At 44.6% G+C, this 16,088-nt stretch overlaps 1 protein-coding gene across 3 annotated transcripts; it reads left to right on the top strand.

Moving 5' to 3' along the window:
- Positions 1-663: 663 nt before the first annotated feature.
- On the top strand, positions 664-14,860 carry deaf1 (DEAF1 transcription factor). Of its 3 annotated transcripts, XM_072698188.1 has the most exons (14): positions 664-784; positions 891-1,099; positions 1,975-2,076; positions 2,216-2,345; positions 2,659-2,805; positions 3,014-3,153; positions 3,373-3,471; positions 3,994-4,038; positions 4,992-5,115; positions 6,796-6,924; positions 11,368-11,615; positions 12,260-12,331; positions 13,171-13,260; positions 13,886-14,860. In XM_072698188.1, the coding sequence occupies exons 2-14, from the start codon at positions 902-904 to the stop codon at positions 13,985-13,987; spliced, it is 1,626 nt and encodes a 541-aa protein (XP_072554289.1). In that variant the 5' UTR covers positions 664-784; positions 891-901; the 3' UTR covers positions 13,988-14,860. The 3 variants fall into 3 exon arrangements, with proteins under 3 accessions (XP_072554289.1, XP_072554288.1, XP_072554290.1); XM_072698187.1 differs by having other exon boundaries at positions 670-1,099; XM_072698189.1 differs by having other exon boundaries at positions 670-1,099; positions 3,373-3,438.
- Positions 14,861-16,088: the final 1,228 nt, after the last annotated feature.

The following is a 16,088-nucleotide window of genomic DNA, read 5'->3' on the forward strand; positions in this document are numbered from 1 at the left end:
TTGTAAATACAAGAAAACACCTTACAGAATGTAAAGCATCTAAAATAAAATACTGCCCTTTACAGCTATTTCTAAAGATTTGGGTCACTTATATATGTGCTGTTTTGGCAAGTTGGAAACCTCCTATTTAAATAAGACTGTAGAGACCCCATTTTGCATAGCCCACCAAGAAATTATTAAATTTAGGTCCTTATATGTTAGCAGTTCTGTGCCACTGAATGATAAATTTCTTCATGATAAATGTGAAGTCCCCTACACACCCAAAACATGAACATATAATTTATAAATGAGTGTTGTGAACCTGACAAACAAATAGGCTTACTTAATAGCTGATAAATGAGCTTTAATATTTTATAAAACGGGTGCCTTGATATGTCGCTGAATAAGTGTCATTATCTACATTTCTCTATGTTATAAAACAAAGTGCTGGTAGCCTGGAGACTTTGCACATGGACAACCGGTAAGGTCTCTACTATTGCGAACTTGAGAAAATAGTGCATATAAAACTGATTCAAGGTAGCAAAGGTGCCGTGTATAAAAACGTCCGCTAGCATAAATTATATCATTTTGATTTAAAATAATTGTAACTGAGCAGAAACACAAAGAAACTGCCGTTAAAGAAATCTCGTGTCATTTCGTTTTCTTTCGACAATTTCCGTTCCGCCTCCTTCCTGTCGGGCCATCGGCAGCAACAAAAAGGGAGAAGGAAGCCATTAAGCCATTGCTTTTCGACTTTCATTTTGGCGTACAAGTATATGATATTATATTTTAACAGGCTGATTCGGTGAGAGTGTTTTTTTGTGGCTTAATTTTTTGCGGTCCTTAATTTGCCAAGCCGCGTTTGCAGTCTGACGACTTTCCCCTCGGACGCTTTCGGCCCAAATCGGCAGAGGCCGGAGAAATGGACGAGTCCGAATCGGCGGCGAAGGAACTCGGGCTGGAGGAGGCGCCCGAAGCCACCGCCGTTGTGCCGGGAGAGGAGGGGGAGAACTCGGATACCGAGTCGGAGGCCGAAGTTACTACGATGGCCGTAATGGGGGAACCGGGGAACATCGAGATCGGAGCCGAGTCCTTGCCGAACCCAGACGAGGCCGCGTTTGCAGGAAAGTTACGAATTGGCGGCGGCGTGACTGTGAGATCAGTACGCATAGGCTAGTTTAAACACCATTATAAATCAGCCCGTACACCGATGTTCTTAGTTTGTTTCTCAGCTGTGTGTCTGCATGAAATATGAAATTAAATAGCCACACAATTAGATTATGCACTCTCACAAAATTAACCTTAGTGAAAGTGTATTAAACTGACTGAGCAATAAATTTAATTTGTTGCTAAGTGGTCAGCTAGTTAGCACAACAGCGCGCGTTATATAAAAAATACAGTGCATATTGCAGTCAGTCAGTGTTTAAAGTGTTACGCATTGTAGGAATATTTAAATTTGGTTCAGTTTTACAGGGTTGGTTATTTATGCATTATTATGAGTAACCGGTGTGATTAATTCTGAATGCAAATTAATGTTTTTAATTCATATTTAATACATATTTCATACCTCAGAAATTTCGTTGTATGTTTTTGCGAAATTCACGCATTAAGAGAACTTGTTAAAATATATCCCAACAGATATGAACACTTATCCATTACAACAACTCAGTTATTGTTAAAATATAATATATATTGTTAAAAAAAGAAAGAGTTTATGGCAGTTCCATGCATTCTAACCATTTATCCTGGTGAGGGTCATGGGTTAGCCTGAAGTTTATCCCAAGCAACAAAGGACACAAAGCAGGGGTACACCCTGGATATATTTGCAGCTCATTACCCCTGGGCCTGGGACAGACTTAATTCAACCCCCATGATGCACAACACGTCTCACTTAGGCCAGGGCTTGGGACAATTTCCCCAGTTGTCCCCCCGAGACGGCAGGCACCTGTATGTGCATGATGGTGATATGAGCTAAGTGTAATTTCCATGTTCTAAGCAGAAGTGACAACAGTGACGATGGGGGATGTCCAGGGCTCCGGGGACAACGTATTTACTACATCTGTCGCCACAGCAGCTTCTCTCTCAGAACACGTCCTTGTAAGTAGTTCTTGCTTCCTCTTGGATGACAGTCTCACCAGCTTATAGTCATTTTTGGAGTGTGAACAGTCTGACTCCATTTACTCAAGGATGATCTGGGTCCAGGTTCTTGTATCGTCTGCTCTCTGTCTTTTTCTAGACCGGCAGGACCACCTTACAGATTGCGGACAGCCTCAACACCCAGAAGGCCACCCTGATTGTGGTCCACACTGACGGGAGCATCGTGGGAGCTACGGGACTGAAGGGGGCAGCCACACCCATGACCCCTGGTGTGTGTGTGTGTATATATATCCACACAGACAATACTGCTGTTTTGCCTATAAATCCATAATGCTTAACTCTATAGTTATTAATGCAAGGTTGACAGAAATTAGGAACGTTTAGTAGAGTTGTAGTAGTAAGTGCTTTGAATTTTTATTTAATTTCAGGTATATTTAGTACATTTTGATGTAATTCCCAATAAAACACAATTAATGAAAAATAGCGGATACATTTATTTTGTAGTTAAAGAAACAGAGTATAGGTGAGGCCTCTGTGGAGTAACATCGACGTTAACGATCGGTGACCACCTTGTCCCTGCAGGTCCCCATATGCCCACGACTACTCTGCCTCCCGAGCACGAAAAGGACGGCTCCAAGTATAACTGGGACCCCTCGGTGTATGACAACGAGCTGCCAGTGCGGTGCCGAAACACCAGCGGCATCCTGTACAAGAACCGGCTGGGCTCAGGTGTGCTTCCACGCGGCCTTGGCTTGGCATGCAGGAGCTGACATGGGGGAGACTTTAAACATCTGATTGCATCTGATTCAGGCATTCATGACAAAAAGCTGATCAGAAGTGTCCTTACTGCAAATTTGGCTCCTTATTAAATTAGAATGTTTGTTTTAATTAATCACTTGGATGTAATATTATATCCCTGGTTCTTTACGAAGCACAGGTGGGAAAGGGCGATGCATCAGGCATAACAACAGCTGGTACACACCCACCGAGTTTGAGGGCATGTCGGGCCGGGCGAGCAGCAAGGACTGGAAGAGGAGCATCCGCTACGCAGGCCGTCCGCTACAGTGCCTCATACAGGTGGGGGGGGGGGGGCTGCCCTGCGTGAGCCTGGCACAGTGTTGCTTCACAGATCCCTTTATAGTATGAGAAATAACATCCATCCATCTACAATAACAGTAACAATGACGTCATAGGGTGGACCAGAGCCCCCTCGCTCCTGTGTGGACCTGGGTCCAGACCTGGAATATGGTTGCATGTTTGGGTGTCTGAGGTATTTCTCATAGTGTGTTCTTTCAGGAGCGTATCCTAAACCCGCACGCAGCCTCCTGCACGTGTGCGGCCTGCTGCGATGACCTTTCCTTGGTGAGTCCGTTTCTGATGGCCCTGATACCCCAGGTGAACAAAATTCATTGCAGAATGAAAAAATATATAAACCCTAAAAAGGATTATATAGAACCTACAAGTTTGGCAATTGAGAATTTTGTCCTATCCCATTGATTAACTTTTAAATATTTTTAATCTGTTTATGTACTTTTTTTGAACTATGGTTTCTGTCTAATTAACGCCATATAAAAACTTTGTAAGCGTTTTTTTGTAAGCATTTTGCATTATGACTTGTCGTCCAGTAGAGGGGGCTAGACTCTTTGTATTTTACATTTGTCTGAGCATAGCTTCCACCCTGGTTTAAAAAGTGACTTCTCCAGTCTTGTGTTGAGGTGACATTCTCCAAGGTTATGGGTATTTTTCTCTGAGAAAACAGTCCAAACGTATTACCCGCAAGATTGTCTTTGCATTACAGTTTCAGAAAAAAATCTGATTGTCTGCCTGCCTTTGCACCGATGAACAATTCTCGATGTAAAATTCTGGTCCCACACATTCCTTCCTTCCCCTTATACTTCCTCTCTAATACTTTTTCAGTGTGCCAAGGATGGGGCGTCTTTCAGAGGGGAGAACGTAAATATGGTAATTAGAATCTGTGACTTAATTTCTTGACCTGAAAAACAGACTTGTATTGTATTGTCCCTTCATCCACTTCCACGCACGTCAGTGATCGTTAGGGCCTGATAGACCTTTTCTCACAGCGACCAACAGCCTCGAGTTGAAGGTTCTAGGTCTAAAGAAATGTGCTGTGCTCTTTATAATGGAAGCGTGTGCTATCTCCCTGGGCTTGATGCTCGTTTGCAGATTACAGATTAATGGGGGGTGGCAGCTGCCACATTTCTGGAGGCAAGACACCTTTCATATCATGTCTCTGTGACCATCCATTTTTGGAAAAGGCAGGTATAAAATTGAGAGAATCTTGTGTGGCCCGGCCCGGCACGCGATAATGAAGCGTCAGACCTCTCCAGATTTCTGATGTCGGTCTCACTATCACTATTTTTAAATCACGTTTTTTTTTTTTTTTTTTTGTGCAAGAACACTGTGTCGCAGTTCATCTTCAGATTCTAGAGATGTTTGTTTCGGCGCTTTTTGGCAAAAACCCTGCAGTGGACCCAGCAGCAGAGGGAAGAACAAGGCTTCAAAGACCTATATTGGGCGGAATAATAACGTTGGTTAAATTAGTCACAAACTTATTTGACTGGCTAGACACCAATTATTTTACAGGTTGCCATTGCAACAAACCTGGATTGTAATGGACAGCACTATGTAATCCCATCCACTGGGGGGGTTCAAAACCTTATTTCTCCCATTGCTGGTCAGCAGTATTCAAATCAACCTGCTAACGTTAACCCACGGATAACCTTAACACTTGAAGTGTGACATTTTCTAAGGAGCCCGCATCACCGCTAAGATTATGGCTGTATAAGCTGTTGGTGTTTTTTCTTGGTTTATTCTGTTTCCTGCAGTGAGAGAGATCACTATGTCCCTCACCCCCCCCCCTCCCCCATTTAATTATTATTTTATTTTTTTTACAGACCGGCCCTGTGAGGCTGTTTGTCCCCTACAAGAGACGAAAGAAGGAGAGCGACCGGCCTGCTACCCCCGAGAAAAAGGACATCCAGACTCCAAAGAACATCACCTTCGCACCTGGTGCCACCAGTGAGTGGACACACACTGATTCACTCACACACACTCAACACACGCCAGTGCACACATTCTAACACACAGAGTCACGCATCTTCGTGTGCTCTCATGGGGAAGTAAAAAACCATTTGTGTTTGGAAATAACTGCCTAGGGAGTCTGTCTGTGGCTCAGCTGGGCTTGTCAACGCTTTCGTCACCGTTTCATGGAGAGACGTCTGCCATTCTAAAGCCAGAGGGCGCTGTGTAGCCCTTACGTTCCATGCTAGATGCCCTTCGTCAGTTCAGAATAATTTGGGTCTTGAGACCAACTGACAAATTTCATTCCCCAAGAGGTAGCATAGTTTTCGGAGCCCTCTGATAGATCCCGTTGTCTTAAGTAATCACCTTAAGTCTTTGCTAAGGGAGCTTGGGGCAAGGTTTTGTTATATTCCACTGTGGTGTAAGTGTAGCTAATGGACTTAGACGTCAGGCATATGAGTCAGACTGGGAGCTATGAAGAATGTCAGCTCTATGTAATGTGGGCTCAAACTGACCAAATCACTTGGGATCCTGACTGAAATCCGAAGTCCAGAAAGTCCTTAAAACGTGGGCTACCCCTGTTTTTCCTCCCACTTTTATTTTGATATCATCATCCACAGTCTCTTAGTTATATATCCAGGGGTTTTATTTGTAACATGCAAAGCAAATAGTCCAGCCATAACCTGCAGTGAAATGCAAGGCGATCAACTGCGCCATTTAAAAAAAAAAAAAAAACAGTGAAAGCAGTAACACATAAAAGTTAAAGTATAGTAAATATGCAATAAATTAGGAGTAGTAAAGTTATACTGAAAAGAAAGAAAAAATAGAGATGTGCAACATAGATAAAGTGCATGATGCATGAGTAAGGAGCAGGTGTTAAATTACAACTGTCAGTTAAGTGTTAGGTATTCTGATGACTTGAGGATAGAGAATCCATATGGGCCTCTCAGTTCTCACTGAAACAGCAGAAGTGCTTTCTGGACCTTAGCCTGGTGAAGAGGTAGTTGTTAGGTTGGGTACATATAGCTAACAAATGAATGTACTGTATGGCTTGAGAAATGAGGCAAGTCCTGGGGTGAAGATAGGACCTCACCCCTCGAGGGGTTTGTAGAACGAGAGAGGGCAAAGGATTCATTTGAAGGTGAGACTGGCAGCAGGGCTCACCCTGGAAACTCATCCCAAAGGCAAACGTAAACGCCGGAGGGGAATGTGAAAGAGCTGCCCTGGCGTATCCTGGACTCGGCTACACGGCGGCTATGAGACAGCCGAGTGTCAGGGAGTAGCACACTCGCTCTTGTGTTGTCGCTCTTCCACGAGTGATTGTGCCAAATGAGTAAACTCAGCAGAGGCAGGCGTAAACATGGAGGAGACGTCTCCTATTATTGGCTCTCACGCTTCGTTTTCTCTCAAGGCGAAAGCTGTTTTTTCTCTTACAGGTGTTATGCATGTGACTTGGCATCAATGCAGAAGAGCTGCTTCACAACTAGCAATTTTCAATGTGATTTTTTTTTTTAAATTCATTAACAGTCATTTAAAAATCTTGTGATTTCATGAAAAACATATTCTTTTAGCACAGAGATAAATAGTTACTAAAGTTATTCTAAGGTTCTGCTGATGAGCATATGCTACGCTAGTGTATGCATGGGTTATTTGGATTAATTGGTGTTTCTTCTCCAGTCACCGTTTCGCCGTCAGGGCAAATCACCACCTCTGGCACGCTGACGTTTGACAGGACCCCGGCAGGTGATGCTGCCACCATAATATCTGAGAGCCCTGCCCAGGCAGATGTCTTCACCAGTACAGCAGGTGGGTCAGGCACCGGGGGCCCACAAAGCCATGGTTCCTTCCCATGACCCTCACCCTGGCAGAGCTATGCCCACCCTCCAGCTTTATAGAGCTTCTATTCAGAGTTAAGGCCCAAATGGGGCCTCAGCTCGGGGTTAAGGCTCAAACAGGGCCTCAGCTCGGTGTTAAGGCCCAAACAGACCCTTAGCTTGGGGTTAAGGCCCAGATGGTACCTTAATTTGAGGTTAAGGCCCAAACCAGACCTCATCTCAGGGTTCAGGCCCAAACGGGACCACAGCTTGGGGTTCAGGCCCAAATGGAGCCTCAGCTCGGGGCTAAAGCCCAAATAGGGCCTCAGCTCGGGGTACAGCCCAAATAGGGCCTCAGCTTGAGGGTAAGGCCCAAACGCGGCCTCACATTGAGCCTTTGTGAGCCTACTGTGTAGCTTAAACTGCCTGGCTTGTTTTTGCCTGTCGCTGTACTTGGTATCGTTTGTTATAGTTTTCTTTCTGTACAGAGTGATGTTTGTGTGGTGTTTCCTTATTGAGCAGAAAAATGGATACATTTCTACAGGTAAAACAATTATTTTGTGCTCCTTTTTGTATCATCCTATAAACTCTGGGGATTCCGTTTAACTAGGCCATGTGCATCTATCAGGATCTGGTGTCAGTGATACCATATAACTAGGGCTGGGCAATATCACATCAATATTATATCGCGCATGCGCAATAATCACTGGGGCTTCAGATGACGAGCAAAACATCTGGCTGGACGCCAGCCTTTCGGTACTACAGACGTTTATTTACATCTATAATTTGGTAAGCAGATTAGTAGTGCACCTAAAATATTAAGAGGCATTTTATGACACCCCAAAGTTAGTAATCAGTATAAATTCATATCCTTATGTTTAATAACCGTGTCAGATTTCAAACTGCAAAAAGTTCCAGCACACCACTGATGTCTTTTTACCTTATTTAACCAAAAGATCTCCTCTTTTAAAGGTTGTCGTGGCTGCTGAGCTGTTCCTTTCTTCACTGGCACTTCAGTGCATATCGCATTGAAGTATACCAAACCATAGTATACCAGAACAGTATTATGTGGTGTACCCCGCTACAGTGCATATCGCATTGAAGTATACTAAACCATAGTATACCAGAACAGTATTATGTGGTGTACCCCGCTACAGTGCATATCGCATTGAAGTACACCAAACTATAGTATACCAGAACAGTATTATGTGGTGTGCCCCGCTATGGTGCATATGGCACTGAAGTATACCAAGCCATAGTATACCAAAGCAGTATTATGTGGTGTGCTCCACTAACCGAATTTAATAAACATAAAGATACACCAAGTTTATGCAGATTACTAACTTTTGGGTGTCACAAAACATCTGCTCAACAAATTGAAGGTGTAAAAAAAAACACGTATAGCACAGAAAAGCTGGTGTCCCGCTACGTGTTTCTGCCGTCCTCTGAAGCCCTGGTGATCATTGCACATGATCGTTGCACATAATATTCATGTGACATCTCCCAGCCCTACCTACAACTACAGTCAACCAGAGCCATTCCTGAAAAATGATTCATTATTTAATCCACCGAGCACAGGAAAATTTGGATGGGACACCAGTTTGTCACAGGACAGCCATCATACTAACAGTCACTAACTATGGGCAGCTTAGAGTTACTGATTCACCTAGTTTGGTGTTTTAAGAAAACCAGAATAAAAAATAAAACTAAACACATTGAGCAGGCGGTGGAATTCAAGCTTCCAGCCCTGGAGGCACGAGGCTTTTGTTTTTATTAATGTTTCATATTTTTAATTTAATTTTAATCTCCGTTATTTAGCTGTAATTTGTTGTCTGTGCCAGGCTGGTCCTTGCCTTGGACCTGCTGTTTTCTGCTTGGACACGTGGCTAAGCAATAGAAAAAGTGGGTTTCGATTCAGGCAAAAGCTTAGTCACTAACGGGTTGAGACACGCGTTCGTGGTGTGAGGCTTCCTGGCTGCTGTAATCTTAGTGGTCTTGCTTTATTTCCTATAAAAGCTACATAAATGATACTTAACAAGGGAGGATAATTGCTTTAGTGTGACTGCAGATGACGTTCCCTGTAACCAGCTGTGACAGGTTGCTGTAGACTGCGTAGGAGGGGGGGGGGGGGAAGCGTGTAAAAGAGGCTCACATAGATGCTCACAGGCAGCAGGTGCTAGTCTGCTGAGGCTGAAGTTCATACTGAAATCCAACAGGGGAGCCTGTTGTTGTACCGTTAGATGGGATGCTTATGCTCGAGGCCCACCAGTAGTGAAAAGTCCTCCATTCCGAGGCTGCGGCGGCTCACAGCCGTGCAGCAGTCCTGCGGTGTGGCCACCCCCCCGCGGCTGCTTCATCCCACACCTGCCGGAAATCGCTTGACACTCTCATGTGACCCCGCGATTTCACCGCACAATTTAGTGTTACAGCCAAGGCTTCTTGGTCACGGCCCCTCACCAGTTTAATCACAGTTTGCCTCCTTCCTAACCTGTTTAAGCCCTGATGCACATAAACCCTGTGACAAAGATGGATGTTTTGTTATTTTTAGGAGGAAGAGGAGGTGTATTCTGTCTGCGTGTGTGAGCGTGCGTGTGGGGGGCTGGGTAGTGTTTTCGATGTTCTCTGTCTCTGATGGTGTCATGTGTGTAAGTGTGCGTGTGTGTGAGGGGGTGTGTTTGATGATCTCTCTCTTTGATGGTATGATGCATGTAAACATGCGTGTGTGTGAGGGGGTGTTTTTGATGATCTCTCTCTCTCTCTAATGATTTGATGCCAGTGGCCTGTGTTGCAAATGAAAATTACAGCTTCGTAAAGCAGCTTTTGTCTGAACCTTGGAGTGGAATGCGGTGCGGATTTGACAAACGGCTGCATTCAGACGTTCAGACTGGTCGCTTTTCGTCTGTCGTGCAACCTTTCAGCACGACAGACTGTGGCACCTGGAGCCCGATAAGGGATCCGAGTGAATGGCGATCAGTGCAGACAGCAGCCGCTTTGCCCCGTGGCTTCAGGTCTTGTGACGAGCTGAGAGAAGCCTGGACCCATCGTGTCGCTCTGCGTTCCCCTCATTTCACTGTGCTGGCAGCAAACAGGGTCAGCGCACTGACTGTTTTTTAGATACATTTCATACAGCATGCAATTCAGTTCCTCTGTCTCTTCCTGAGTCATTTGTCTTGCTGTTTTCTGGAAGTTTCCTGGAACCATTTGTTTATTAAAGCAGACACATTTAATATGATGTGGTGGCACAGTAGCCCAGTGGTTAGCACCATTGGCTCACACCTTTAGGACCTGGGTTTGAGTCTCCGCCCACAGTTCCTTGCTTTGCGCCTGTAACTTCTGGGATAGGTTCCAGACCCCCTTTGACCCTGCATTGCACAATCAGGTATAGAAAATGGATGGACGGGCCTTAACTACATCTTTAAAAATAACTCACTTTTCATTTTTAGAGCAATAGCAGCTTGCTTATCTCTCTAGCATTTTCATATTTCTAAAAGCATTTAATTACCGTTGAAATGTCACCACAGAACAACTACTTAGAAGACAAAATTGATTGCAGCGACACCACTCCTGCCTCCTCTTAGAATTACAAGACCTACAATGCATTCTAAATTAGAGTGAAGCACATCACGTTATACAATGACATTTCCAGTGAAGACTGTGTTCCTGTTTGTTGCGGGTACATTGTCCATACAGGGACTGATCAGAGTGTGTGCTTGAGGATGCAGGTATTTATTGTACTTGTTAAATATGGTGTGGGGACTGTTGACCTTCAGTTTTGTTTCAGGAGTGCTGAATTCTGCTGTTAAATGCTAAGTAATGCTAAAGCAGCGTTCCCTGGTCATTTTCAGCTTTTGTATACACATGAGAGCAGGGATTTCAGTGTATCTCTCTTCCAGTGAGACTGACACTCCTGCTGTTTCCATCTCCCTCCCGCCTCCCAGTCGCCGTGTCTCCCTTGGGCCTCCTTGACATCGTTCTGTAGGGTGGATGGGGATGTGTATGTGGCTTTCTGGAGTCTTTTATTTCCATTCCCACTGCGCTCACGCAGAAGATGGAGAGATCTGGACTGGATTTCGGAGGTGCCTGATTAATGCCGTCGGCCTGCAGAAGTGTCCCTGTCCTCGGCACCGTTTTCAGACTTTGTGTCCTGATTGCATCGTGTTTCATTTGAAGACATTGAGCTGGAGTGAGAGAGCAGAGCCCCAGCAGATGCAGAGGGTGTTGTTCAGGCCTTAGCTGGGCAGCTGTTGTTGTTACAGCCATACTGTTCATAAAAGATGATTTCAGTGCTCAGTAGACAGTATATCAAAATGAATTGAAGTGAACAGATTTGAACTCTCCCTGCACTGTAAACAAAATGAATAGTAGCTTAAATAAACCGAATAATCGGCCCTCTGCTGATCCCAGTGTGCTGATCCCTTCGCTTTCCCTTCCACAGTCCTGACATCTCTACCGGCGCTGGCTGTGGCCCCCCAGCCGGTCCAGGCCAAAGCTCCCTCCCCCGGTCTGCCCGGTGGGCTGGAGACGGGGGAACAGCGCACCTGGCTGTACCTGGAGGAGATAGCCAACAGCCTGCAGAGCAGCGTGCAGCAGCTGAAAGCACTGATCGACCACGCCAAGCAGGCCAGCCAGGCCGGCCAGGAAGCCCTCGTGACCCAGGACAAGGCATCTTCCGAAAGGAAGGAGGTAAGGGCAGCTTTATTTAATTGTGACTTGAATTCAATGGCAATGCCAATGCCAATAGTAATTTATTTATAAAGCACATTTACAACAGTAACCATGGTGTCGTACCCAAAGTGCTTCACAGTCAGTAACATAAAAAATTAAATAAAAACCACAGCAATAAAAAGCAATGAAAAACACCACTGTGATACAATTAAAAAGAAAACGCCCAAAATAAAACAAAAACCCGCAGCATAACAGAAGCACGATGTCGTCAAGACGGAGCAGCATTGAAGATCACAAAAGGCTGTAGAGTAAAAGTCAGTCTTTAGTTTGGTTTTAAATTGTTTCCTTGTTGAAGTTGGGATGGGAGTTCCATAACTGAGATGCAACAGCCACAAATGCCTGTCCTCTGTTTTTCACTTAGTTCGCTAACAATCTAACGATCAGTAAATAACGATAAGACCAGATACCCTGTAGCAGCTTTTCCTTATTTCCCTGTTCATCCTTTCCAATTTTTTGCTATATTTTTACTTACGCTGCCAACCTGTATCATCTCTGTGCATCTCTCTAAGTTTTATGCTATAGGTGTTGCTCTCAATCAGAGTGAGCTTGGAGTGATTGTTCTCTCTCTCTCTCTCTCTCCCTCTCCCTCTCTCTCTCTGCAGTCTTTCCCAGGTCAGCTATCCTTCCAGCATGCAGATGACCCCGAGGGGAAAACAACAGAGATCATCATAAAGGTAAAAGCAGCCGCCACAGGCTGCAGGCCTGTTTACTCTGCCTGGGGATTTCTGGAGGGCTTTAGCCATTGAGTGAGTACTTGTTGGTGCCCCTGAAGTTAGGCAGGCTGTTTTCGATGCGTGAGATGGGCTAACGGCTAACAGCCTTGGAGGAACAGGACACCTTGCCTCGTCTTGATGATGAACACACCTTACTGCAGATCTGTTGCTTTGGGGGAAAAAATATCCGCTATGACAGTCGTCACATGCTTTGCCCCACGGAGATCTTTGGGAACAACACTGTTGTGACACATTTTAGCTCTGCCCTGTTAATGACTCAGTGTCAGAAAAAAAAAATCTGACTTATGAAGGCCTTGATATATATGTCTGTGTGAGGCATCAGGGGCGTGATTGGCTAAGGTAATTTCTTGTCGTAATCAGCATGAGGGTATTTGTTCAGAAATCTCATTTGTCTTACTGAACACTGCTGGTGATTAGGGCTCCCGTGGGCTTGGAATGCTAACATGCTAACGTGGATTTTTAACGTAATCGTGGATCTGTTGCCATAAGTAGTGGCCCTGGCAGACTTGGAAGGAAGGTTGTATTATTTTTGCCTGTGGAATTATGGCTAGGTTGGGGAGGGGACCCCGATATAATCATTCTGTCTTTGTCTGTGTTGGAGTGGAACAATAAGCTTGAAACACATGACTGCCCTGCTTCCCAGTCATGCCTGTCATTGTCACCAAGGGAACCCAGCCGACCTGAGGGCTAGCTAACTTCATGCAAAAGAGAGCATCTGGAGCTGACGACATCGTCTGGCTTAGTAACGAGTTATTTAATTGTATTTTTGGCGACTGCAGCAAATGTGCGTCAACTGCGGAAGGGAGGCCATGAGTGAATGCACTGGCTGCCGGAAGGTCAACTACTGCTCCACATTCTGCCAGAGAAAGGTAAGTGCAAGCTGAAGAGATACAGGGGCCCTATTGTAGGGCATGGCTCCAAATGTCAACCATGGAGGTGTGAGCATCCATGCATAGTCAGAACTTGTTTCCATAAATACCTTAAAAATAAATAAATACTTAAATTTAAAATTAAAAAAGTAATTAAAAATTAAATACTTAAAATGTTGTGATAGCATGACCTTCTCGGATTAGTCATAATAATTAGCAGTTTCAGTCAGTTAAGTACAGCATGGGCAGAGGTGGAGATTTCAGGTCCAGAGAGTACAAATCCAGACCAAGATTTTGTTTCAACCACCCAATTGAGTATAAAAAGTCTCAGTCACAGAGTACTCAGCTGGTTGGTTGAAACAAAATCTTAGCCTGGATTTGTACTCTCTGGACCTGAAATCTCCACCTCTGAGCATGGTTTCAGTCTCAGTTTTGCGAACCCAAGGGGATGGTTTGGCATGACAAAATGGCTAAGATGTTTTGGTATAAACTGAGATACTCATGACCTCAGGGTAAGGCTCAGTGCAGGGTAAGTCAGATCGGTCTGCGTGTTTTTCTGTTGTTGTGTAGGAATTTAAGGTGCTATTGCTTTCTTCTCATTCCCATTCTGTGTTGGGTTTCCCAGGACTGGAAGGACCATCAGCTCTGCTGCCAGCCTGCTGCTGCTGTGTCTATCCAGGGGGAGGACCAGATGCCCCCAATGGACATGGAGAAGGTTAAGGTGTAACGTGCTGCTGAGGCACGTCGGTGCCCATGGCAACGTGTGACAGCGGACAGGCGTGTGGGAGCCACCGTCCTGATAAGCGCACAGTCCTCACTGTCCTGCTAGCAAAGACTTTGATGAAAACCCCGCATCTGGAGAGAGGATTACATCAGCCCTGTCAGATTTTGTTAGGTATAAATTTGCTCTCTTTTTGGGTGCAATGGAGGCAAGATAAAGTTCATTGCCATTTGGGTCGGTATGCTGGATGATTGCCTCTCTTCATGAAACAGAAGTTTCCATATTTGACAAGCTTTGATTGGATATCTGGAACCCATTTTTCCTGATCAGGAAAATTAGGTTTTTTTTTTTTAAAAAAGCTTTACGCATTTGCTGATTGTTGACTCTCACCTACTTGACCCTCACGAAAAGGAAGCAATTTTCTCATCCCCTGCACATATCGTAGCAGTACGATGCTATGACTCATATTCAGACAAATGTCCCAGACAATCTGAGCATGGGCTGATCATCTGGAACACACTGCACTATTGATCGGAACACAAACGGATCTGTGCCATCTGACAAGCAGACAGAGCCAGTGCGGGGCCTGTTTCTTGGAATTTACTTTGGAATTTGGAACATTATTTTTTTAATGTATTTATTTAAGTGAAATATATTTTCTACAGTTTATTGGGGAGGGATTAATCTTTGAGGTATGACTCCTTGTGACCAGAATTGGTTTGTGGTCGCCTTGGGTCTTCTGTGTGTTCTTCTGTTGATCTGTTTGGAAAATCTACCAAAGAAGCGTAGTGTTACGCTGAAAACAACGGAAGTGGTGAAAAGTGAGGAAAAAAACACAACTGACACTTATTGAAATTAAAGAAAACCATGTGAAACATTCTTTGTGTGTGTGTGTGTGTGTGTGTGTGTGTGTGTGTCGAACTGAGAGTGTGAAAGCCTCATTGGTAAGTGTGTTAAATGCTTTCCACTGGGAAAATACTTTAAACGATCTGTGTGTGTATGGGCATGTGCGCCAGATCAGCGAAAATGGGTATTCATTAGATAGAAGATGGACAACCCCAGCTACCCAATCAGCTACTCCCTCTTTCCTGGTTGCCTGCTCAGAATAAACATGTATCAGTATGATCATCACAATGGACTGGACAGGCCCTGTTAGCAGGCCGCCTTGAGGTGCTTTCGGTGTTCGCACCACACATGCTGTTCAAATTCTGAACTAACTCCTGAAGTGTTACATTTGGGCCAGCAGGGGTCCAGTGTCACCCCATCAACTCACTTGTGTGCCAAAGTCTTGACTTCATCTCCCAGCCCAGCTTGGCTCCAGTGCTTTGCCACATCCAGCAGTCCCAGTATATGTATATTTTGGTCAGTATCGCTGTGCAGATTCAGAAGTTGCGCGGTTAATGCAAAGCAGATACCTCAGCTTAATATGAACTTGCATTACATTAGCAGTCTAAGTCAGGGTTAGGTAAACCTGATCCCGGAGTACTGGTGTTCTATCCTACCTGATGAGTTACTATCTGGCTGAAATCAGGCGTGGTTCATCAGAGACCCCTGATCTAAATAAATATTTTTGCCTGATTCCTCACAGGCACATTTTGCATTGTTTTCAGGACTGAAGGGTTTTGAGTGAAGTCTTCTGACCTAATTTGGAGTGCCTAAATATGTGTCACTGCACATGGCAACCTTGACGCTTATGTGTAGCTCAATAAAAAAAAAAATCGTAGCCTATTAGAACTCGCCCTTGCATATACTGTAGTACCAGGCTAAAAACAGCTTTGCTTCTCCTGCCCTTCTGAAAACTTTGGGAAAGTTTGTCATCTGACCTATTTATTTTTTGGGGGGGGTGGGGAATAGCCTATCCTTTTGAAAGACGAGAGCTGATTTCTGTTTCAGACTGCGAGTGTGTCGCCTCAGTCCGTGTCTTCCCTGCTTTCTAATCTTGATTAGCTGTTAGAAGTTTGTCCCTCGACCAAAAATATAATGAAACTAGTGGTACGGTTGGGTTCAGAGGGTGTTGAAAGAAGCTCCCATCAAACTTGGGCTGCATGAAGGGCACAAATGAACAGATAGTGGCTGGTAGCTGGGCACATTCAACTGGATCTGCCCT

The sequence above is a fragment of the Paramormyrops kingsleyae genome, chromosome 13 (genome assembly GCF_048594095.1).
Source record: "Paramormyrops kingsleyae isolate MSU_618 chromosome 13, PKINGS_0.4, whole genome shotgun sequence".
NCBI lineage: Eukaryota > Metazoa > Chordata > Actinopteri > Osteoglossiformes > Mormyridae > Paramormyrops > Paramormyrops kingsleyae.